Source organism: Myxocyprinus asiaticus, chromosome 3, assembly GCF_019703515.2.
Source record: "Myxocyprinus asiaticus isolate MX2 ecotype Aquarium Trade chromosome 3, UBuf_Myxa_2, whole genome shotgun sequence".
NCBI lineage: Eukaryota > Metazoa > Chordata > Actinopteri > Cypriniformes > Catostomidae > Myxocyprinus > Myxocyprinus asiaticus.
This window is the reverse complement of record NC_059346.1, coordinates 62532816-62558685: the sequence shown is the minus strand read 5'-3', so window position 1 is coordinate 62558685 and position 25870 is coordinate 62532816. Positions and strand designations below refer to the sequence as shown.

Genomic DNA, 25870 nt, shown 5'->3' with positions numbered 1-25870 from the left:
CATTTTACTCTGCAGCCATCTGATGATCAACATTTGGCAGTTCATTCAAGTAAATAGAATAGATTATGCTTAAAACCATAGTAAAGTAGTATTAATGTTGTATACTTGAGTTGTTTTGATGTAGTTTTACCAAGTTGTATTGAGCAGTTATGGAAATTCATTCAAATTACTAGTAATTCCCACATTAGATGTTAATATAAATCGCATATTACATTATATTTAGATCACATTTCACAGAAATGTTGACTAAAATAAATTTTTAACATGTATCACACTGGTTTTGCTGTAGTGAATGTATATTTTGAAATGTCAAATAATTCCTAAAATTTTTTATTTAAAAAATAAATAAATAATGGCATATTAATTAATAACTTTTATATTTGTAAGTTTAATGGCAAAAATATCAATGGACATTTAAGAACCTATTGATGACTTATTGATGAGGTTATGAATAATTTTACCAGGTTAAAATTTACTCGCGAATGCAAAAGGTGTGAGCAGATTCTGAACGCAATAGGATGGTTAATTACAACACTGGTACAGATGCTTAAATTTGTTCCAAGCAATGTTGAAACGATTAGACAAAGAGTGGATGATACCTCTGAGCATTGAAGTTACCAGTGTTTTATTTATGCACAATACATGACAGAGAAATAAAGTTACTCATTCAACACTTCGATCGTTCAAATCATGATACATCAGTTAAGTTTGCAATAATTTAGAGCACCAAAGTATAAACATGACTGTGAAAACAACAAAAGCATGGAACATATACTGTATAACACAATGAAGTGTGGTATGTGCCCAAAAGTGCATCTTGTTTATGGCATGAGTAAAGTGGAGCTATCAGAAGAAGCCAGTGCGTATGGACACTGATTCAGTGTTAGAAGACCAGTACCCCTTTGAGAAACAGCAGATGAATTCAAAACTGCATTTTCTGTTGAAAAGGAATTATATTCACACTGGTGACATCACTGGATTGTGAATCCCTACTGGAAAAGATTATACGGTTGGCTTCCTGTTTCCCGTTGCCTTTTAGTACAGTACACAAAAAAACAAAAAAAAAACACTATATTAATCAACCAAAGGTCATAATATCGAGATATATTGGATTTCGGTCATATATATTTCAATGTTATTAGTTAAAAAGAGTATAACCATGGAGTAGACGTGATTAGCAACATCAAACATTGGTTTTAACAGGCACAAACACATCTATCTGTTTTAAGAGAAGGAACTGTAATGGAAATTAAAGGACACTTGAAGATCAAAGCTTGATGCTAATGTTATAATGCTGATGCCATGGTGCAAGGTTTTGCACAGTTAATTAACTGTTTACATGTTATCACAATTTACATGTTCATAATTGATAGCTGCTTGAGAATTCATATTTCGATTGCGATTTAAATGGCATCTAAACTGTTCAAAGATATATAGGTCAACTTTGAAGACCAGAAACTCCCTAAGTGATTACTTGTGACTGAAGAAACTAAGACTCCTGACACCTGGACAAACAGCCCTGGCTTTTCTGGATTTTAAGAGGCATTTGGAATTGTTGGTACAAACTGGCAAGAAGTTTATGATTTTTTTTTTTTTTTTTTACTGCAATTTATGATACAATTATCCTCTTGTGCCATAGAATACATGTACTTTATTAACAAGTAGTTACATGCATACTACATTATTATAACATTGTAGTTACAATTGTGTCCCAACTGCAAATATGGCGGCATTTCCAGGTGTGACTGAACAACATTCTATATTAATGTGCAGTTTACTGCTCAAGTGACTGAAAAAATGTGAGTGTTAATTCGAAAGTTAATAAATAAAAGGCTGATTAAAAGCACTTTCCAAATTAATATTTTTTTATATTTGTTATTTTTATATTTGTTTTCTTCTTTTTCTTACAACAACCAGATTTTATATTATTACTTCTACTATTACATTTTTTTTTTTTTTTTTCTGCAACTGGAGCACTGAATCAGAAAAAAAAAAATAAATAAAAAAAAAAAAATAATAATAATAATAATAATAATGCAAGAGACCCTACAACTAAAGAATAATTTTTATGTTTATAAACCATTGTACAAATAACTTTCATGAATGATAATATAACTTAAAAAAGTATAATGCTCTTAATAAATAGTTCTACTATTTACACCATTATATGTTGCAAATAGACACAAATCACTAAAATACCAAAATATGGAAGCAGCAAACATTACAGGCATGAGGTACAGCAAGAAATCCTATGGTGCTTACAGTAGAGTGTCAAACATCCATTGAAAACTTCATTTAACAAATCAGGAAATGCCTTTAATCCCACAACTAAAGGGTACAGGTCTAGAGTAGAATTGTGTACCATTAAAATAGGGATTAAATATTTGGTGTAATTCTACTACTAAGCTATTTTGGATAGTGGATCTGTACATAGTGACAAGTAACAAAGAAAGGAAAACTGGGAAACAGGAGGTTAGATCAGGCAGTTGGCCAGTGCGTTTCTGCAGTTAGCCTCGGTGGACGGAACATAAACAAGAAAAGAGGAAGCATTGGCTAACAGGCCTTTCAATCACAAGCCCTGTCAATCAAATTGGTGTTTGCTGATCAGTCTCTGTCACTGATCTTCAACTATTGGTATCTTGATAACAGTTACATCATTTCATGTAATAGAATCATAATACATTGGTTCTCCCAGGAATATAATGACCAAAATATTTATACAGTATAATTATAATTCTCGTACTCTCGTGCATTGTATAGTATTTGATTTCATACAGCATTTTTATTTTTGTCTATGAAGTATTTCCTACATATTTTATTCTTCTTTGGATGCTGTTGTTCCTTCATAATAGAAGATCCTTCAACCCAACTCAAATACATGAGATGGCTGATAAAAACAAAGAAACAAATAATAATAATACTAAAAAAAATACATTTGTATCAGAAAAGATAAAAAAAAAATAAAAAAAAAATGCTTACACAAAATAGATATATACAAAGATCTGAAGTCTTTTCACACATTAAATTATAGAAATATTAAAGCCAGTTTTCCATGATCCCAAAGTTTTGTTCAAATCCAATAAAATCTACAATGATTCCACATGTCACATTTGAAAGTTTCACAAAGCAAGTGGAACCACAGTAATGATCAATAATCACAGAGGTGTATAATAATATCATGAAGAAAAACAAAATCCAAAATTTTCCCCTCCTAAATTTACCTGGTGTACAATAGCAGCAATTTTAGAAATTTTGACTTTCTTTTAATGGGCTACCCGAAAGTGCAGCAACTGAGGTCATTAACACAAATACTGACTACTGGTACATAAGATGTTGTTTTTTTTTTTTTTTTTTTAAATATACATGACATAAAATGCACCTTTGACACTACAAGCACAATAAAAAGTAACTATCGACTTTGTCCTCTCATTAGGAAGTCTTTATGCATATAATGATATGGTTGTCTGACTTTCTTCCAGGTCTTTTTTTTTTCTTAATCATAAATGGCAAAGCTATATTTTAATTATCATACATCTACAATTGATTATTAAAACCTCAGGCAAAACAAACCTTAATGCCTTGGCATGTTTTCCATGCCATGAAAAGTGTTTTCTGGGTCCAATGTACTAGGAGCAATATGTTAAACCTTTTCTCCAGCCTTGGCCCAATCACACTAATAATACAAAGATGAAGCCTATCAGAAAGTTTGGTGTTTAGTGATGCAGTTGTTCTGTACAAGCGTGAGGTTTTGCACGTGGCATTACACTCTCAAAGGATTACCACAATATTATTTAGCGTGAACATAGATTGACAGCATTGCACATCTTCTTTTCCACAAGTCTTAAAGCTTTGCTCACTGGAGAAGTGATATTGATCGAACACCTTGTGGCATTTTAATTGAGTACTGCCCACACAAGGGAACATCAGTATAGACAAATGCACAGTTCCATAGACATAGTGACTAAGGACATGATGGGGGATGCTTGTTTGAAATGTTCACAGTTGGTAGCCAAATATTATACACAGTTTTGGTTGCTAAAGTACGTTTTTATATCGATTTTTAAAAGTGAGATTATCAGAGAAAAGTATATTGGCAGCTCATTCGAGGCACAAGAAAGTGTGCCCATAACATTTTAAGTTCAGTTTCAAAGAGGCCAGCAACACTTAATTGTGGTTAAGTTGGCACATATACGGTTATATACTCTTTAGAAAAAAGTGTGTTTGACTGGCAAACAATTCTCTGAGATTCTTATACTGTATTTGATGTTAGTTTACAATTTTTGAGATACACTGTCCCAACTTAACCCAGTGTGAAAGAACCCAACCCATCCACAAATCTCTGTTTATCTACATCATAGATTACATTCTATCATGTAATCAGTGTGAATTAAATCATTCTCTTAATTTGTCTTGATTTTAACTAATTAGTGCTGGAAATCTGATTTAAAAAGTAATAGTTCACCAAAAGTGAAAAATCTGTTATTATTTCCTCATATTGTTCCAGAACATGCTGTTATTTTTGGAACAGAAACTAAGACATTTTGAAGAATCATCATGCTCCTTTTTTCCATACAAAAACAAGTCTTCTGAGGCCATACAACAGATTTGTGTGAGGAACAGATCAGAATCTAGGTCGTTATTTGCTGAAAATCTTCCCGATTACATTAAATAGTCAAGTGGACTGTTCTTATAATACTTGTTTTTTATTTGTTTATTTGTTTATTTATTTTTTTTTTTTTGGAGCTTGGCAGTCGTGGTCACTATGAAAAGTCATGGTGTGGAAAAAGCTGTGTGAAGATTCTACACACTTTTCCTTTAATTTTCCACAACTTATAATCATATTTTTCATAGTAATAGCTAAATAACAGCATACAGAGGGTGAATAAATGATGAAAATTTTAATTTGTGGCTGAACTAACTATTTAAATTAAATATAATGTCCATGATGATGGTTTCTACGTTAAGGAGAATGTGTATACTTAACATCCAATCTTAAGCACAATGATATATTCTTGAACGCTAGATATTAATAATACGTTCCGACCAGACATGTTACAATTCTGCACTGGCCCAGTGCTGTGATTGGGAGGTCTTAGAGTTAATTGACATATAGATATTGATCAGAGGTAAGTGTTAAGGCAGACTGACTATTTGACACACTACATCACGGCCTGCAGATTACTGTTGTCTGTTGTTTGACTAATTAGCAGCAATCGTAGCAGCAACAACAGCAGCCATGCTAACCAAACCAATTTCATTCTCGTCGCATTTATGCACTGATCTGTCTGTGCTCTCTCTCAAGCAACTATTGATTAAAATTAACCACAAATCACATTTATTTCACAGAAAGTAAATAGCCTGCGATGGGACCTGTGGTTTGGCCATCCCCTTTCTGGTGGCTTTGATCCAGGTACATCCAGAGAATCAGTGATTAGTCTAAAACTGTCCTTTTAAACAACCTGTGATCATGTGATTAGTATCCACCCAGCTGTACAGTCCTTTACCTGTGTTTCGGAACCATGTCCGCTTCCCCAAGGTTAAAGGGCATACTCCCAACAGGAGAAGAGAGAGGGAAGATACGCCATTACCGTTCCTGACAAATTAAGGTCACATATGTTTGCCTTCTATTGAGATTATATTTGTTTGAATTTTTCTGCCTTTGGTCTTAATGCAAAAAAAAAAAAAAAAAAAAAGAGTGGTTCAATCAAGATGTCTGTGTGCGTGCTTTTCTTTTATGTTATGGAGGTCAATATGAGACGTTGGTTCTTCTACAGATGGCAAAAATATTTAAACCCGCTTTGGTCCTTTCTGGGGTCATGGGATTAAGATCCATTTCCAAACATAGGACACAGCAGGTAGACTGGATTTTGAAAGGGTGAACAGCTATGAGTGGAGAGGTACACCTGTGAAGCAGCAGCATATATGGGAAGAATATCCCAGTCCGTGCGCAGGCTCGGTGGAGTGTTTCAGCCCAGCGAGTGCAGGTGCTCGCCCTTTTGTTTCTCCAAGGCCTTGGGGTCCCGGCAGGCGCATTCTCTCCGGATATCGCAAGACATTGGGAATGGGATCACCTTGGAGGAGAAAAGAAATGAATGTTTGTGTATTATTAAACACAACCCTGATCATATGATAAATGTTCTGAGTAACAATCAAATGACAGCTTGACAATATCTGCAACAACTGGTCAAGACATGCTCTGGAATTGTCAATGACTTGAAAAATTGATGTTCCCTTGGGTGGATTGAAAATAGAATTTTAATGTAGTTTGACAATTGACCGCTGGCAGTGCGTCACTGACACCAATGTGGCCTCCCTCAGGGCAGGCTTCAGCTGCTTTGCAGGATAAGATGCATCTTCAGTTGCTCAAAACCAGGACCATATGTGCTGTTTGCATTTGTGTATCCATATAACAATTTGTCTGTAGTTTAAGCAGCTGAACAGACTGATTTGATCATGATGTGAATTAAAATGTGAAATGATCCCTGTGCACAACAAAGCAGATTTTGTAATTTAAGTATTTACTTGCATAACATTAATACAATCTATTAAACATTAATATCCTGTCTTGTTGTGCCATAAACCTGCAAGCAGGTAAGGGTTTGAGTCAGGGCCAAAGTGAATGAAATCAGTATTAAGTCAGATGAAGTCTGGTTGTGGTTAAAAAAAAAAACATGAAATCAAAATGTGCTTTTAATGGCTTTTAGGTTACACTATGTTTGCTTTGTAGCCAACTCTATGCTAGTGTACTCTTGAAAGTCACCTATAAGTGTTAAAAGAGAATGGTTCGGTATATCAAAAATCTTTTAATACATTTTGACCAGCAACATCTGAAGATGATCTGACACAAAATTTGGTGAAGATGCAATAAACATTGTAGGAAGATATGGCAACCATGGCAATATTGGTACCATGGTCATTGACAAATAAGGTTGTCCAAAGTGAAAAAATGAGAAATATTTAAAAAATCTTAATGACTTTACACATCAAGTAAGAGGTCTTAATGTAATTTTCTTGCACCTTGAACACATGAGAGTGTAAAAAATGTAATCATCAATTTAAAAGAAAAAGAAGTTTTAAAAAACATTTTTCAAGGTAAAAAATATTTGGACCCACTTTATATTAGGTGTCTTTAATTACTATGTACTAAAGCATTTGATACAATACATTATTATGAAGATATGTGTTGTTGCATTGTACTTACATTTAAAGTGCATGCATTTAATTACATCTGTAGTTACACTGTTAAACTTACCCCTAAACCTAAACCTAACCCTAACCCTTCCCCAACCCTAACCCTAACCCTAAACACTAACCCCTACTCCTAAATCTACTCGTACCTCAACATCAGTAGCAGCAAATGTGATCCATGTGAGAATTTTACAGAACAACATGTAGCACGTTACACAATAAGTACATTGTATTGTATGTATTTTATTGTTAGTTCATAGTAGTAAAAGACACCTAATAATATTTTTACAAATATAATGCATTTTTGAGTGAAGAATATAAAGTTTACACCAGGGTTACACCACATGACCTGAACAAAATATGCATTTTCATAAAAATGTCAAAATGTCGGATTTTTATTTATTTTTTTAATTATTTTTACTTAAAACAGAGACGAGTTCTTTAGACTTTTTTTTTTTTTTTTTTGGCTAATTGCATGTTGCTTACACATGACTTTAAAATATGACTGATTTGGTGGACAAAATTCTTCAGATATTAAACAACTTTTTCAGTTTATTTTGTAAGAAATATTAATAAAAAAAATATTCTGTCTTCTCATGTCAATTTTTTTAGAATTTCAGCTTTTAATGAGACTAAGTATTTTTGAATAGTGTTCAAAATGTTTGAACCATAATGACCATCGTTATGTTTGGAGGAAAAAGGGTGAGGCTTGCAAGCCGAAGAACACCATCCCAACCGTGAAGCAAGGGGTTGGCAGCATCATGTTGTGGGGGTGCTTTGCTGCAGGAGGGACTGGCGCACTTCACAAAATAGATGGCAACATGATGAAGGAAAATTATGTGGATATATTGAAGCAATATTTCAAGACATCAGCCAGGAAGGTAAAGCTCAGTCACAAATGGGTCCTCCAAATGGACAATGACCCCAAGCATACCTCCAAAGTTGTGGCAAAATGGCAAAAAAGGACAACAAAGTCAAGGTAGTGGAATGGCCATCACAAAGCCCTGACCTCAATCCGACAGAAAATTTGTGGGCAGAACTGAAAAAGAATGTGTGAGCAAGGAGGCCTACAAACCTGTCTCTTTTACACCAGTTCTGTCTGGAGGAATGGGTAAAAATTCCAGCAACTTATTGTTAGAAGCTTGTGGAAGGCTACCCAAAATGTTTGACCCAAGTTAAACAATTTAAAGACAATGCTACCAAATACAAACAAAGTGTATGTAAACTTCTGACCCACTGAGAATGTGATGAAAGAAATAAAAGCTGAAATAAATCATTCTCTCTACTATTATACTGACATTTCACATTCTTAAAATAAAGTAGTGATCCTAACTGACCAAAGACAGGGAATGTTTTCTACGTTTAAATGTCAGGAATTGTGAAAAACTGAGTTTAAATGTATTTGGCTAAGGTGTATGTAAACTTCTGAGTTCAACTGTATATAAATAAATATATATATAAATATATAAATATATATATATATATATAATGTCACGTCATTGAACCATCTTTGTGTTCTGTATGGCCCAAGACATCTATTTATTATTTATTTTTTTTAAAGTTTTGTTGTTGCTAAGACTGCTCTCATGAAAGTTGCGTGACTGTGGCAACATTTTTGCAAAATGAAATGACTTGGTTCAGTACTAGTTTTGCTTCAGTTTCAAGGTGAAATATCCACGAAGGGGTGCTAAAACATTTACTACGTTTAATGTTCTCCCAAATAAATGAGCTTTTAAGGTTTATGCTCTATGGAGTTTTAAAAAAAAAAAAAAAAACTACCTACCAAACCTTTAACTGAAACCTAACCAATAGTGACCTAAAAAGCAAATGTGAGGTGAACAAAACAGACATCCTTACCCTAAACCAGACAACTAAACCTAATTGATAGTGTCGTGGAAAGCAAACGGGGCATGAAAAATACAATATCTGAAGCAGCCATGTCATTTCGTGGTGCTTCTATGACACTTTCGGCTCACGTGTCGACTCCGGTCTTCAGCGTTCAAAGTCCGATGCTCTATCAGCTATGCAACTGTGCAAGTCAGTCATGTATGAATAAGCTTGTAAATGTAGTTGGTTATGTAATTCAAGTGTTAAAATGTATCTTCTTTCAAATCATGTGTCACAGTAAAAGAGTTTTGATGTAATAAGTTACTATTGTGAAATAAGTGTTTCTGCCATGTTTGATTTACACTATTTGAATAAAGTAAATAAAACTCGTTCTTTTAGCACCTCTAGTGTTTATTTCACCAGAAAACTGCAGTGATATGTAGAACGAGGCACATAAAACTAATTTAGCAAAAATGTAGTTTTTACTATGGAAACTCAATATGGCTGATATGTAAAATGTCCGATGTTGGAAAAATTGGTGTTACTGTAATCTGTATGGCCCGAGGAATGGGCAGTCTCATGAGGTTAGGTGCATTTAATCATAGGTTAAGCAAAAATAAAAAAAAATTCATATTGCATGAACAGTAGGTGGTGCTGTCCCAAAATTGCACAGATTCTCATCAGCAAATTTGTTGATGCGTTACATGCAAAATATTTGTTATATCAAAAAGCTTTTAATATGTTTTGCCAACATGGTCAGAAGATGACCTGTGCCAAATTTGGTGAAGATCCGATGAATGCTCTGGCAGGGCAAGAAAAAAAGGATTTTTATTTTTTAAAGATTATTCTAAATGGGGTATAATTGAATCTGATATTGTCAGAAACTGAAACCTGGCATTCGTTTCCATTTGGTTATGCCAAGTTATCAAAGTAAAAAAAAAAAAAATAGTTTCAAGGCCACTTGGTCCAAAAGACATTAGCATAAATGTAAGTGCAACCTATTCTTGAACCCCCAATAAGAATAAAACGAACAGATACAATGTGTCCTTATGCACCTTTGGTGCTTGGCCCCTAAAAACGAATTTAAAAATAACAGTTTTTCTCTTCCAGGAAAATAGACCAAAAATATGAATGACTCATCTAGCACTAAGAGATGTAATTTTTGTCTAATAAAATGTCCCAGTCACAACAGCAATAGCAAGTAGCATATCATGTTTCATGGCTGGGACATAAACTAAAGACTACTGGCTATTTTGAAAAAGGGGATGAGCCCTGATATGTCTCCTTTAAACTTTGTTTCAATAAGAAATACATCAACACACAAAAGAAAACTGCACTCATCAGCTAGAAGTTCAGTAAACCAGACAGAAATGGCATTTACCGTAATGACATGGAAACAAGCATGTTTATGTAAACAGTGCTTTTCAGAGCTTTACATATGAAGCCTTTACAAGGATGAATCGGACACATATCAAAACCACCTCTGTGTGGCATTTCCTGTTAAACCATGTGCCTTCCTTTTCTTTTCACCACATTCAGATTGGCTTTATTCTAGTTTTGCTAACAGTGCTTAAAAAAAACAGCCTGTGGGGTTTTCCACAAAGGATGCGTCCTTGCATTATAAACAGCTAGACTAGAGCACAACGGAAGTAAACAAAAGGTGTGTTAATACGGTAGGTGGATTAAATCCCTAATATGAATGCTAATAATATAAACAATTCACTTGTCCAAATGCTTATTCCATCCTCAGAATGATCTGACTGGTTCATTGTTTTAAAACTGACATTGATGTGTCAAAAATTGTACTCGAATTTGACATGTTGTCTTAAAAAAATGTGACACGAGAAGCTGAAAAAACTGCAAGACTCTGCTGTACAACAGACAAGTGTCCAAAACCCCTCTAAAACCATCAGACCAGTCTAATCAGCTTGGTCAGGGTGGGAGACCAGCTAAGCCATAAGCTTAGGATGATTCGCTTATGTTTTCCTCTTTTGTAAGTCGCTTTGGATAAAAGCGTCTGCCAAATGAATAAATGTAAAGTAATGTAAAGCCATAGGCTGGTTTAAGCAGTTTTTTCCAGCATGGAATACTTTATAGAAGAGACTTTTTCCTCACCACCCTCATGAGGGTAAGGTACGGCACACTTTCATTTTTTTCCTCTAGAACTTTACATAACCTCAAACTTTCCCCCCTTTTCTTCCCTCCCATCTCCACTCCTCGCAAGCTTTCACAGTTCTACTGTAGCACGCTCTCTCTCTTTATGTCGCCATCAGACTGAGATGGTGGGTGGCAAATTTGACATGGTTTCCTCTGCCCTTGACCCTAGGGTGGCTGGGCCAGCTGCCACATCTGTGGCTCATCGAGGGCACCCTGAGTGCGGCTGGGAATGTCAGCGTGGGGCAGAGACCAGTTCAGCACACACACAGACACACACACACAAAAGTTCCCTGACAGACCATGTACGTCACGGCCCTGACCCCCCCCATCTCTGCAGAGCACCAGGCAGAATGCATGTATGTGTCAGTCTGCGGTTAAGAGGAAATAGTATGAGGAGGCTGGGGATCGGGGTGCAGATGGAGTCTTCCAGAACAGACCGCGGCATAATGTTGTTCTGCAGTGGGGCTCCGCTATGGGCTCATATAGACCACGTCTTTTGTAAGACCATTAACCTTGATTTACTACATTCAAAACTGAGGCAGAAGTTGAATGAAGTTGAACGATAACACATTTTGCCCTTCACCTTCGCATTTATACGAACAATGGATGAATCTTGAACTATAAGAGACGAACTACTAGGGCTGCACAATTAATCAAATAAATAATTAACGTGTTTTTTCAGTAGTTGAGCATTGTAACCAATCACAGACAAATCCATTGCTCGCTTCTGTGTGTAATTTATTACAAATTTGAATAACAGTTTTGTTTTCATGCCTCTAAATAGCCCATTGTGAAGTTGACTGTTTAGGCACATTCTTTATGTACTGATAAAACAGCTATAAAGTAATTCAGAAACAGTTCTAGCATTGTTTTGGATCTGCAGCCCACATAAAATTATGACATGCAGTTGATCCACCCAAAATAAGTATTTTAATGTAAATTTGGTAACACTTTACAATAAGGTTCCATTTGTTAACACAAGCTAATGCATTAGGTATCATTAAACTACAGTGAACAATATACTGTATATATATATATATATATATATATATATATATATATATATATATATATATATATATATATATACACACACACACACACAGACACAGCATGTATTGTATTCAAATTTATTAATGCTAGTTAATAAAAATATAATTGTTCATTGTTCATGTTAGTTCATAGCACATTGCAACATATGATTTTAAAAATGTATTACTATATGTTGAAATTAAAATTAACCAAGATAAATAAATGCAGTAAAAGTTGTTCATTGTTTGTTCATGTTAACTAATGTTGTTAACTAATGTTAACAAATGGAACTTTATTGTAAAGTGTTCTATTGTAAAGTAAATTCTATTAATCAAAATTAATTGCAATTACAATATCAACAGAAATAACGACAATTATGATTTTTTCATAATTGTGCTGCCCTGACAGCTATCTTTAGAGCCGACACAATCATATATTTATATCACATTTATTTATCTAACAATATTGAATCAATACTTTAGATCCATATATCATTATATTTTGTTTATGTGTGCATTCCTATTGTTTCCCACAATTAATGAAGGAGGTTGCCATAGGCACAAACTCTGAAACCAGCATTTCTCTGTGCAGTCAAAGGCGCTGCTGTAAGGTGCCATACTGCATACTGAACTAAGTGAAGCAAACTGCATGGCATCAACAGAAACTGATCGTGAAGATTCACGCTCCCTTGTGGACATGCTGGGTCTCTCTTGCCAATGTTGAGTAGAGTACTTCTGAAATGTAATCTGGTACGTATTACAAATTACATGAAAAAATTGTAGTCGGTAACATAATATTTTAGATTACACTTTTAGGTAATCCAGTCTGACTACTGTTGGATTATTTATTGCATGTTTTATTAAATCTAATAATTAATTTGAAATGTATTACATACCATTTAACACTCTTTCATTAAACATTAGTAAACATTAAACACCTTTTGTTTTTCTCAGCGACCGTGAAAACTACAGTAACGCCTTCCAAAACAGTCAGAAATCAGGGTAACCATCGATAACAAATTAAATTTCACAGACCACATCTCAAAGACCGCAGTATCATGTAGGTTTACACTCTACAATATCAGGAAGATAAGACCCTTCCTCTCTGAACATGCCACACAACTTCAGTCACTTGTCATAACTAGACTGGACTACTGTAACGCTCTCATTGCAGGCCTCTCTGCATGTGCAATTAGACCCCTGCAAATGATCCAGAATGCAGCAGCACGTCTGGTCTTTAATGAACCAAAGAGAGCACATGTTACACCACTCCTTGTCTCTCTTCACTGACTGCTGGTTGATGCACGTATCAAGTTCAAGGTTCTGATGCTGGCATACAGAACAGTCACTGGGTCTGCTCCAACATACCTAAAATCATTTCTGCAGAGCTACGCGCCCACTAGAAGCCTGCGGTCGGCTAAGGAACGTCACCTTGTTGTACCAACACAAAGAGGCACCAAAACACTTTCCCGGACTTTCAGCTTCATCATTGGTGGAATGACCTTCCCAACTCCATCTGTGAAGCTGATTCAGTTTCTGTCTTCAAAAAATGGCTAAAAATTTTTTTTTAATCAGTCACTAAAAATAAAAAAATTATTACTATTCTGATGCTAGTGAAACTTTGTAATATAGCACTTTTCGTACCACTGTCTTCTTTATGATGATTCGCTTATGTTTTCCTCTTTCGTAAGCTGCTTTGCATAAAAGTGTCTGCCAAATGAATATATGTAAATATAAATAAATGAAAACTAATAGTATATGTTATCCAGAACACATTTATTTTTTATGCAGGGTGCAAAAAAAACTAATACATTTAGAGACTTAATTTAAAACAGAAATGAAAAGTCCATGTAAATGAAATGTACATGTACTGTATCTAGGTGCATAATGAGTATATTACACAATAGTTATTGTACCGTAGTCAAAAATGTAATCATGTAATCCATAAAAGTAATTGTAATCTGATTTCACACATTTTAAAATTATGTTTTCCAAATTGATTTTTGTAATCTGATTATGCAATGCAGATGACTTGTAATCCGTTCCTACCAACCACCAACACTGTCTCTCACATCTAAAATCTAAAAACTCAGGTCAAAGTCCGAACTGTTTGGTACATACAATTATTTTAGTATTTACATCAAACAATGATTGATGTCACTGCCAGACAATTTTTTATTTGATGTCTGCTTCTTTTCACATAAAATAAGGGTGGGGTCAAGACATCTCATTTGTTTTATCATCAAGGGCCCACTGTATTACTGCTTTGAAAGCACCTACAACATGCCGAGTCCAAACTGGCACTTGTGTGCTTAAACCGTTAAACCTGCAGGGGGTGCAGTCATGTGGGCCGCAGCCTTCAGTCTCAGCAATGGGGGAAACCTTGTTATGAAAGTCCTGTTTTTAGTTGAAGCAACAAGGCCTCCCCTCAACCCCCCCCCCCCCAACATGTTTAGTTGCCACTTTATGACCACTTTTCTCATTAATAGCCAGAATAGGATAACAAGGAAAGGAAATAATTTGGAAAACTAAAAAGCTCGTTTGGAGATGAGATTTTATGGCCACAAACATTGCATGGCAAGTCTGGAATACCTTGGTAATTATGTCTTATAAAAGGTTAGAGACACGTTTTTTGCCCCCGCAACTGTAGGCTGGCCCCCAAAGGAGTCGGGGGGACTTTATTCTCAAATGTCTTACAAGACCATTAAGATACTGTTTTTTGATAGTGTAGTACTAACTTGATGGTTTGATTGTTTTAATGACACTGGTTGTGGCTCCTCAGTGTAAGGAATATCCCATACCAGAATTATCTTATTAGTATTCCAAGGTATTCATAGGTTCAGTGTACCAGAACAGTCTTATGAGAACTCATCTGTACACGATGGCAAAATCGTAAGATATCATTGAAAAAGTTGCAACTTTCAATTCCACTGACACCAACAATTTAACAAACAGAATTTCAAATTGATACAATACAAGCATCAAGCCTCCTTTCCAACACTTTAAGAAAGGAAACATCTGTGAACAAATTTGGTTCCTCGTCCCATATTTATTTATGCAATACAAACGACTGATGTATGTCAATAACCTGTGGTACACTAAAGTTATTTTCCTATTAGAATAATTGTTTAGGGTTTGGCTAAGGGGTTACACTTTATGCTTATGTTTAGGTTTGGGGTTAAAGTTAAGAAAAATCCTAATAACAGTTTGTTGGTTTGTTTATTTTTTTTTTTCCTCTATAAGAGTCAACGAGACAACTCGTACAATGTCTTACGATTTCACCATCTTTGTGAAATCTTATTATTACAACTTGTCATGAGACCGGGTTGAGTGCACAAAAACATTTTTGTACATTTAGACAGACATATGACAGCATATTTACTGCATCTAGACCATAAACCCTTTTTTGTATGTACAACTTTAGAGACGTACAAATCTTTAAGAATTTCTGACGATTAATTGTAACTGGATTTTCCAGAACCTTTGTGAGGCTATGGACACAGGTGACCAAGCTACTCAGACGCAATCCCATAGCGGAACTCTCATTTATTAGTAAATGGTGGAAAAACATTGTTTGAGAAAGACCTTTATAGTGGTAAATGTATGAATCAATTCCAGATGGGACTAAGAAAACTTCAGTCGTTGCACTCTTTGTATGGCTGAATTGAATTACCATCAGAGCTCAACAAGAATGAAATATAAGTGAAACACCACCTATGTTACAGTGTAACAATATCATGTTTCACACATTCACTGATTTGTGCATGTGTGTGTGTCATTTTAATTTGTTCTGCATGTGTGTGCTATCAACAGTGGTAATTTACTCAAAATAGTAATCAACCACAAATTACTAATTACAGTACTTCTCTAAAAATAGTTATACAAGTACATTAATGATGACTTTATGGAAAGTGAATTTAGTGAATTTTTGTGCTAAAACCCACTTTACATATGAATACCTACGAATACTAATGAAATCACATTGCCCATACATGTGTCCATTCATCCATTTACTTTACCTGCTTATCTTATATAGGGTCGCAAGGCATACATATGACAATATGGTAAGTTCAAAGGTTATTCATAAATAATCAATGTCTTTACAGTTTTTAAAAGGCTTGTTTGGGTGCTTTAGGTCATTTGTTCAATAAATTTTTTAAGTCATGTCTGACCATTTGTCATTTGTTAGGACATTTGTCCTCCTTTAAAAGAACACTGTTTTGATTCAAAACACATATTTCACTGAAATGAGGCTATAAAACCTAAGACCCTTTCTACATTTTCCAATACAATTTTAAAGGTTTAAAAAAAGAAATCCAAAGCAATAAAGTGCAATATATATTTCCAAATGGAGGGCTAGCACAGTGTCAGAATAGCTCACAAGGACTCGCATGAAAAAATAATTTTCATGTTGATATTTACTTGAAGCTGCATATTTGTTCAGTCTTTTCCACCCTTGAAATTGGTGTGCTAACATTTTGGACAATGTATGTACGTCATGTGGATGTGTTTTTTCCCCCTTTTTCACCCAATTTGGAATGCCCAATTGCCAGTGTGCTTTTTAAGTCCTCGTGGTCGTGTAATGATTCGCCTCAATCTGGGTGGTGGAGGATGAATCCCAGTTGCCTCCGCATCTGAGACCATCAACCCACGCATCTTATCACGTGGCTTGTTGAGTGCGTTGCCACGGAGACATAGCGCGTGTGGAGGCTTCACGCCATCCACCGCAGCATCTGCGCTCAACTCACCACATGCCCCACCGAGAACGAACCACGTTATAGCGACCACGAGGAGGTTACCCCATGTGACTCTACCCTCCCTAGCAACCGGACCAATTTGGTTGCTTAGGAGACCTGGCTGGAGTCACTCAACACGCTAGTGAACTCCAGGGGTGGTAGCCAGCGTCTTTTACCACTGAGCTACCCAGGCCCCCATTTCAGCGTGGATTGCATGTGAACCAGTCATTAAATGATTCAAGCTTTGCAAAGGAACTATTATTGAAGGATGGGGCAGTTAAAAACACTTAGACCCAATGCAAAACATTAAGTAAACAGTTCCATTCATGAATATTTCAAATGTCATCACTGTTTGATAGTTTATGGTGGCAGTAGTAGTGCCAGCGCGTGCAGCGCAAAATGGAACTGTTCGTGTTCCAGCTTTATATCCTGAAGATGTAAGTATCGCACTTTATATTTTGTGAATGTTTGCAAATCACATTATGCAAGACAACCCCCTAAAATGTCATGTCTCGTTATAGCACATAGCTAATGTCATTACAGTATATTTTTGTGTTGCTCATCCATCGTTGCTAAATGGCTGAAAACACTCCGGTATTTACGGTGTCAGCCATATTGTTTCTGATTTGTTGTTGCTATAGTATCCGAAGCACAAGCTGTAAAGGCACAACCCTGTTCCGGAAAGGGGGCGGGGAGCAGCAGCTCATTTGCATTTAAAGAGACACACACGAAAACAGCGTGTTTTTGATTCCACCCAGAGGAATTTACAACATGGTATAATAAATGATCCGTGGAGTATTTTGAGCTGAAACTTCACAGACACATTCTGGGGACACCTGAGACTTATATTACATCTTGTAAAAAAGGGCATAATAGGTCTCCTTTAATGCCAAAAAACAAACAAAATGTTACTAACATTATCAGTGGATCTTATGGAACATAAAAACTATTAAAAAAAGAGCAATTCATGACCTCTTTAAAGTTCAAAGGAATTTGAATGTGTCAGCACTTGGAGCTTCTTAATCTGAAACTACAGTGTAAATGACATTCTGCAAACAAACGACTGAAGTACAGCACTGAAGGAATTGACAACAAGTGTTTTCCTAAAGAAATGTTTGAGAAGAAGCTGACCTGTTTCAGTCCCATTCCATACCTGAACAACCTCAATGTACTGTAATTTTACAGCATTGACTTGTTAAGGTTAGGGTCATTCAGGATTTACATTCTGTGTTGCCAAACCAATCTCATGACAATTTTAAATGATATTATAAGATGGCGAAATCACAAGAAATTTCGTACAAAATCTTGCTACTTTTTCTTCCATAAAGAAAAATGAACGAACCAACGAAAAATGTTATTGAGATTTATAATTAGGATTACCCTTAATCCAATCTTAAACCTAACCTTGATTTAATAGGAAAATCACTGTTGTGTACCACGGATGAAAGACAAACATTGGGGTTTGGAACAAAACGGGAGAAGTATATTACAGGTTATTGACATATATCAGCACAAATAAATATGGAACGAGAAACCAAATTTGTTCACTGACTTTTCCTTTCTTAAAATAAATTGTTGGCTATAGCTAAAATGTGATGCCTGTATTATATCTATTTGAAATTCTGTTTGTGTGTGTATATATATATATATATATATATATATATATATATATATATATATATATATATATATATATATATATATTATTGTCTGGTAGGCGAAAATCGGATCTGTCTGCCATGAGTCTGACTGCTTAAGAAGTAATAGCACACCTCTCCTCAACAAGCCACATGTACTGAGTTATCAATAATGTGCGTAGCACAAACAGTGCAGGACAAATGACACACCAAAGTTTAATATTCACGGTCCCAACCCTCCATATGAGCAAACAGTAGTTAAGTGAGGTGAAATTGAATGACTAAGCTCACACTTCAAGGTTAAGTCCTCCTTATTCATCAGCCTTGTTAGCTTGCAAATGAAAAGTCTCTGACACATTAAAAATATCCCAGCTTTTTTCAAAAAGGAATTCCCTCTCAAGAGAACTGAAGGGGTGGTGTCTCTCTCTCGCTCTTTGCCCAACTATGCCCACAAGCCCCCTTCCTCATGCCAACAGCTTGTAATGATTAGTAAGGTCCTGTGGTGACCTTACATGCATTTCGAGTCACAGAGAGGAATAATATACAGCCAGTCATCCAGAACGTCTTAATAAGCAAATCTCTCAGAGAACATTCATAGTGGCGGGAAAAAGCGAGCACCGCAGAGCAAGATAAGGAAGGCAAAGTGCCTTGGCTTCCTCTGGTCTGGGGTTATCAAGGACACAGAGAGGTTCTTCTCAATTGTTGCTGGCAGCACTGTGTTTTTCATGTGCTGTGTCATTTTCCAGAACATGGCCATGAGTCACTGATAATACATGATAAATATGAATTGCTCTGATGGTAGGAAAAAATAATTATTATGGAATTCACGTATAAAGTATGTGTCAGAGTGCATATTTAATTACACTAAATTAACATGAGAGCCCAAATTTTTATTTGTGCATTAACATGCAAAGCAATACGCTGATAACTAAAAATCAGCTTATTCAAAAAACTATGCAAGAAAACCATGTTTATATGAGATGTGAAATCATCAGATTATTCTCTGCTTTTGACGTCAAAACATAAACTGGCATGCACACAACTCTTGCGCACAGTGGATCAGATGGTAAGAACACCGGCAACATGAAATTGGAGAAATGTGCAAAAATCTACGAGTGGCAATAATCTTTGCTTAAATGATAAAGAAAAGTGTTTATGGCGTTTATATGACCACACACATTCAGTTTATTAAGCATAATCGGTATAAGAATGTGCATGTAAACATTCTTATTGACAAAATTACACATTTAATCTTTAAAGAAAGCACATAAGAGAGAGACTGAAACATTGGCAAACGTGCGAGAGAAACATGCACAATCAGTTTCAATCTTTCTTGTATACATTAGAACTCTGACCCCACTGGAAAATGTTGATTTTTTTAAATGACCTGCTTTATTATTAATTAGACTGTATAAATGCATGATATGAATGCACACATTAAAAACAAACACACACACACACAAAAGAGGGTGAAGTAGGGTAATATTGACACTTTTGACTACAGTAATTTACTGTGATTGTCACCTCAACACTTCAGACTAATAAATAAGTCTTTATGACATGACAACCCAGCTAGAATTCAAATATTTAAATAGAATCACATTGGGCCCTATTTTAAGCACGCAAGCATTAAGCGCAGCACCATGCTTTAAGTCATAAGTGCAAAGTCAATGGGCATGGCCATGAAGTTTTGGTTTTTTCGTGCAAGCATGCGCTAAGTCTTGGCGCAATTGGGTTTTGTGAAATCACCCGCGCAACGTGCAAATGGGATGGGTCAAGTGCAATTTAATTCGGAGGTTTTTCTCTGGTTATTCCACCATCTGCATCCTATTATACAGTCCATTCCATGTCAAGCATTAACGATATAAACAAAGACAGTACATTCAAAAGAAGCTGGTGTAAATGGACTGTATAGAAATAATAATAAAAAAAATAGCAAATTATGTTATTTTTGTGTGCATTAACTGCATCCTTGATGAATGCCAGGCATATTTCAATGACAGTGACACACTCCTTTTACACTTTTATATCCTTTTAAATTCTGTCAGAATTTGGATTTACGCTCCATTAAATGAAAGAGAATGTAAGTATTATTAATCATTTTAATCTACTGACAGACAAATCATGTCTAACAATAAAAGTGACTGTATCGGCACACACTTCAATTCTACCAGTCAACAATGATTTTGAAAAATTTCATTAATTTTTTGAAACATTATATTTCTAAATTATACCAAATTCAAACATTTTACTCTCTCCTTCTTCCACCAGCCCCTTTTGCAGTGACTTAAAAATCACTCTACAACAGCAGGTAGAAAATTACTAGTAGGCTACAAATTAAATCAGAAATATAATTGTAAATATACAATAATAATAATACATATAAACATAACAAAATAATAATAATAATAATAATAATCATTTAAAGAATAAACCATGACCTCTTGAAAATTTAAAATTTTTGTTTCAACAAACAGCTTCAACAGTGATGGTCAGGGACATTATTTGATGTTCTGTATTTTCAGAATTTGGACATGAACTTTATTACCACCTGCTGGTGGAATCTCCAAACGGCAAATGCAGGAACTGAATTCGGACTTTCCGCTGAGTTAAGAGGTGGTATTAAAATGTCTTAGCGCAATGACATATTTCTCAGGAAAATAGCAAATTGCACTTTGCACCACTTCATTTACATACAATACACCATCAATTTGCACACTTACACCCACTGTAGCACAAACACTCCCTCCTACACCCACTTGCGCATTGTGCTGTCATGAAAATTGCACTTAGAATTAGCACTCTAACAAAAATTGGATAAGATGTTACGCACGGTCGTTGTGTGTAGCGCCATGCTTGCGCACTCACGAAAATAGAGGCCATTATGTTAATAATATCACATTAAGCCCAAAGTATACTTTGGTCAGATGTGTGAAGTACATTTAGTCATCGGCAGAGTGCTCCAGCACTGAACACGTGCGGCCCTATTTTTCTAACCACATATACTCTGAACGATGTTTCTATTGAGCAGTGAAATCTTTTGATAAATTAATTATTATTTTATTTCAAGTGACTTTGCACTGTGCATGTGTGTGTTTTCATATTTTTCCACTCGGAGCATGTCGTGGCAAGTGTTCTAGTTCCAGTTTCGTCAGCGATCTGCATCAAATAAATAAGAAGAAAGTTTTGTCTCTCCTACGAAGAGTATCTCTGTTTCTTATTTTGTAATTATTTCATGTTTTTGTGAGCCCTATGCAAACACTCAGTAAAAGCTGCTATGTACCACATTTTTTAAATTCTAATGCAGTGCCATTTGGGAGAAGTAAAGTTTACATAATGTATGTGGTTTGAACAGCCAGATGCATTACTACTTGACCAAGTCGCATCCGGTGTTCATCTCAAACCAACTCCTAAGGTATCCATGCAATATCAGGAGACTGGGAACACTATGGTCCTAATAAAGTGGCTGAGACTGTTTTGTGTGAAAATCCCAGCAGACCAGCAGTTACAGAAATACTCAAACCAGCCCATCTGGCACCAACACGGTCAAGATCGCATCTTTTCCCCATTCTGATGGTTGATGTGAACATTAACTGACGCTCCTGATCTGTATCTGCATGGTTTTATGCACTGCACTGCTTCTACGCTATTGGCTGATTAGACAATCGCATGAATAAGTAAGTGTACAGGTTTTCCTAATAAAGTGCTCAATGAGTGTAGTATTGTGATACTGTATATTTATATATGATCAGCGCAGCCCTAATAAATCATAATGATCTTTTTACACATTTCCTGCATACTGGTCTACTTGTTTTCAGTTGTCACTGAGATTTAAGGCTTATGTCCCAGCTATACCAGTTTCAGGCCTGGCATTTCATGAAACCCAGCTGGCTGCTATTCAGAGTGGGAGAGTCAAAGCTATTTGATATAAAAAACTTCACTTTCTAATGACCATCTGATGACGTGTGGCACGAGGTCACGAAGACAGCACTTTATTTTTGTCCTCTCAAACATTTCAGCTGTTTTTTTTTTTTTTTTTTTTTTTTTTCATAACCCTCAAGAAATCCCCATCTGCTCAAGAGGTCAGGTGGTGAAGTAACAAATGTTTTGAATAAAAGTTCTTTGTTAGGATGACTAGGAGCAAATTTCAATAACAAACAGGGATAACAAACAGTCACATTCTATCTCAAGTGCCTATCTCAACAAAACACTCGGGGAATGGCACAGAGAAGTTAAGTGCAATTTGAAATCAGAGGATCATTACAAGTGAGACTGCTGCTTATCTGTGCACTAATGCGTACCCTCCATTGATCTGCAGTTATGCTCATGGGCCTGACTGGGAAATGTATCATTGGGTTTGAGAAATTCATAGATAATGATAAAGGGGTGCAAATATAGGACACACTGACCAAGTTTCCACCTAGTTTTAAGATGAGTTTTGGATGATCCAATTAAAAATGGGGTCCAAAACATTTTGTGATCGGATCACAAAAAACACATATGGAGGTAGTCAAAATGCATATGACCACACTGCATTTGAGTGGTAAATGCTAATCCTTCCTGATGCATCCCTAACAGCAATGCAGGACCTCCTACTCACCTGGCAATCAACCACTACACTAAAACAAGAGTTTTAAACTATGCCTATATATATATATATATATGTATAATTGCTTAATTACCAAAGTATATATTTACACTTCCATATATCACATTTTTATTACATATATAAGTTTACTATCCCATGATATCTATTTATTTATTACAAGACAAATGAGTACTATATTCATACAATTTCGATTTTCAAAAAGTTGATTTTTTAGTTGCCGAAAATGCATTTGTAATCCTGAAAATTTACAGGTGTCAGTTTGGTTATAGAATATGGTTGTCACTCTTTTAAATAACCAAACTATTTGTGAATGTAATTGTATTCAGTATTCAAACACAAGACATACTTTACAACCCTATTCTGCTGCTGTGTGAACATGGCCAATAAGATTATCACCTCAAGTAACCATTCTGGTAGTCCATCAATCAAATTATGATTGATTCTTTTTTTATTATTATTATTTTTTTAATCTTTTCCAGGGATGAAAAATTTTGCAAAGCCCAGCTGAAATATTTGCTTCAAGGGCTGCCAGGACAGGCCATCTGGCAGCTGAATGAGATGATTCTTGTCTCATTTGCTGCTCAGGGAGTCAACGTTCCCAACATCAGATACAGACTCAAACTTTTGAGTATAGTGTACTTGCTATTTTCCTGACCCAAGGAAAATCCCAGAGGTTTAAGGATGTTCTCTGCTGTAAAATGGTTTTTGAAGCACTGATGTAGAGCGGGCATTGTGGCGTTCATGTTCGGGAAGCCCAAGCTTGGCACTAGACCATATAAAAAAGGCAGTATTTGCAAAAAGCCTCAATTTTGAGATTCATTTTTTGAATTAACTGTCTAATAAGAAACAGTAAATCATGTTTTGTCAGGTATGACTTACTGCACAAAACCAAAGTAAACTACAAGACATCAAGTGAGAAAGTGTATGAGATTTGAGAACCGGAAATATTTTTACGTCCCTATTGAGAACCACTGGACTAATCATAAATAGTATGTCATTAATTTGATTAACAGCAAATAGTCAACATTGCAGCTTATTCTGAGCAAGAACCATCCACTTAAACAGTAAGAGACCTCACATGTAATTTCTATGAGGTGTTCGGGGGCAGGATTATCACCTCACATATAAAGCTCTAAACCCTCGACCAAAATTCTTGGATCTTAGCACAACCCCAAAACACATGTGTTGTGTCCCCGTCTTCTGATTGGCACCGACAGCAGGTGGGTGTGTCATTAAGACCCAGCCTATACAATCTAGAGGGGGTCCAATTGAATCAATACAAAATCTTAAATTGCATCAAACGGACCCTTGCATCTCTAGATGTAGACTTGATGATTTTAAGAATCCTAGCCCAAGAATCCAGTACCAAATTTAAACCTTTCTCCCATAATCTCCTGAGAGAAGATGAAGCTCCGTCCCCCAGACACTGAATTAACAGGGAGTAATACACAGATGCCTCATGACCTTTTCCAAAAGCAGTAATCACCACTTCTAGAGTATCTTCCGCTTTAGGTGGGTGTATACTACTCCCAAAAATAGTACAGAACAGGTGGCGAAGCTGTAAATATCTAAAGAACTGAGATCTAGGAATCTTAAAATGTTGAACAAAATTTTCAAAAGATCTCAACACTCTACTCTCATATAGGTCACCGAGTATAGTAACCCCCTCACAATCCATTCTGACCAACAGAAAGTGGACTTATTAATGCATAATTTTGGGTTCAGCCATATGCTCGAGGCTACATTAAAATAAATGTCAGAATTAAACACTTTGCAATGGCGAAATAGGGGCAAGGACTTCCTGTTCAATACAAAACCAGAGAGGGGCTCTCTAAGGTGGAAGCGACCAATGAGCCAAATGTCTGAGACCGAATGCATAATAATAAAACTAAATCTTGGGTAGGCCTAGCCCACCTTTGTCAAACGGCCTATGTAACTTGTTGAAATGTAATATACCATTTCAAATAAAGGTCTTCGCTATGCTATCAAATTGCTTGAAATAAGTGAGGGGGACATCTACAGGGAGAGACTATAGTAGGTAGTTGAATTTTGGAATACAATTCATTTTAATAACATTAACCTTCCCAATCATAGATAAATGTAATGAAGCCCACCTACTCACATCACTCGGATCCTTTTTATTAAAGGGTTAAAATTAACTCTTAACTAAATCACACAAATTTGCTGGGAATAAAATGCCCAAATACTTAATGCCCTGTTTGGGCCACTGTAAGGAACCCGGTTGAAAAGCCGTTACTGGGCAGTACGCTGTCAGAGCCAAAGCTTCAGATTTAGACCAATTGACTCTGTATCTTGAGAATTTAGAGAAGGAATTAATAATTCTGTGGAGGCAAGGCATAGATCTAGTAGGGTCGGAGACGAATAACAAAATATCATCAGCGTGAAGCAAAAGCTTATGCGCCACACCTCCCACCACCACCCTTAGAAAATCATCCTCCTTTCTTATCGTGGCTGCTAATGGTTCCAAGGCAAGACAGAACAATAATGGGGAAAGAGGGCAACCCTGCAGGGTGCCCCTATCCAGAGTGAAATAATCTGAAATTAATCCATTTGTTTGTACTGCCGCTATCAGATGTCTATAAAGTAACTTAATCCATTCAATAAAAGTATTTCTGAACCTGTATATTTCCAAAACCTTAAAAAGTTAATCCCATTCTACCATAT

At 35.8% G+C, this 25870-nt stretch overlaps 1 protein-coding gene across 1 annotated transcript in view; it reads right to left on the bottom strand.

Moving 5' to 3' along the window:
• Positions 1-608: 608 nt before the first annotated feature.
• The window catches only part of LOC127425911 (pappalysin-1-like), a 224140-nt gene continuing 198878 nt past the window's right edge, over positions 609-25870 (bottom strand). The window contains exon 23 of the mRNA XM_051672227.1: positions 609-6071. Coding sequence (XP_051528187.1) covers positions 5967-6071 — 105 coding nt within the window. The 3' untranslated portion in view covers positions 609-5966. The remainder of the gene's footprint in view (positions 6072-25870) is intronic.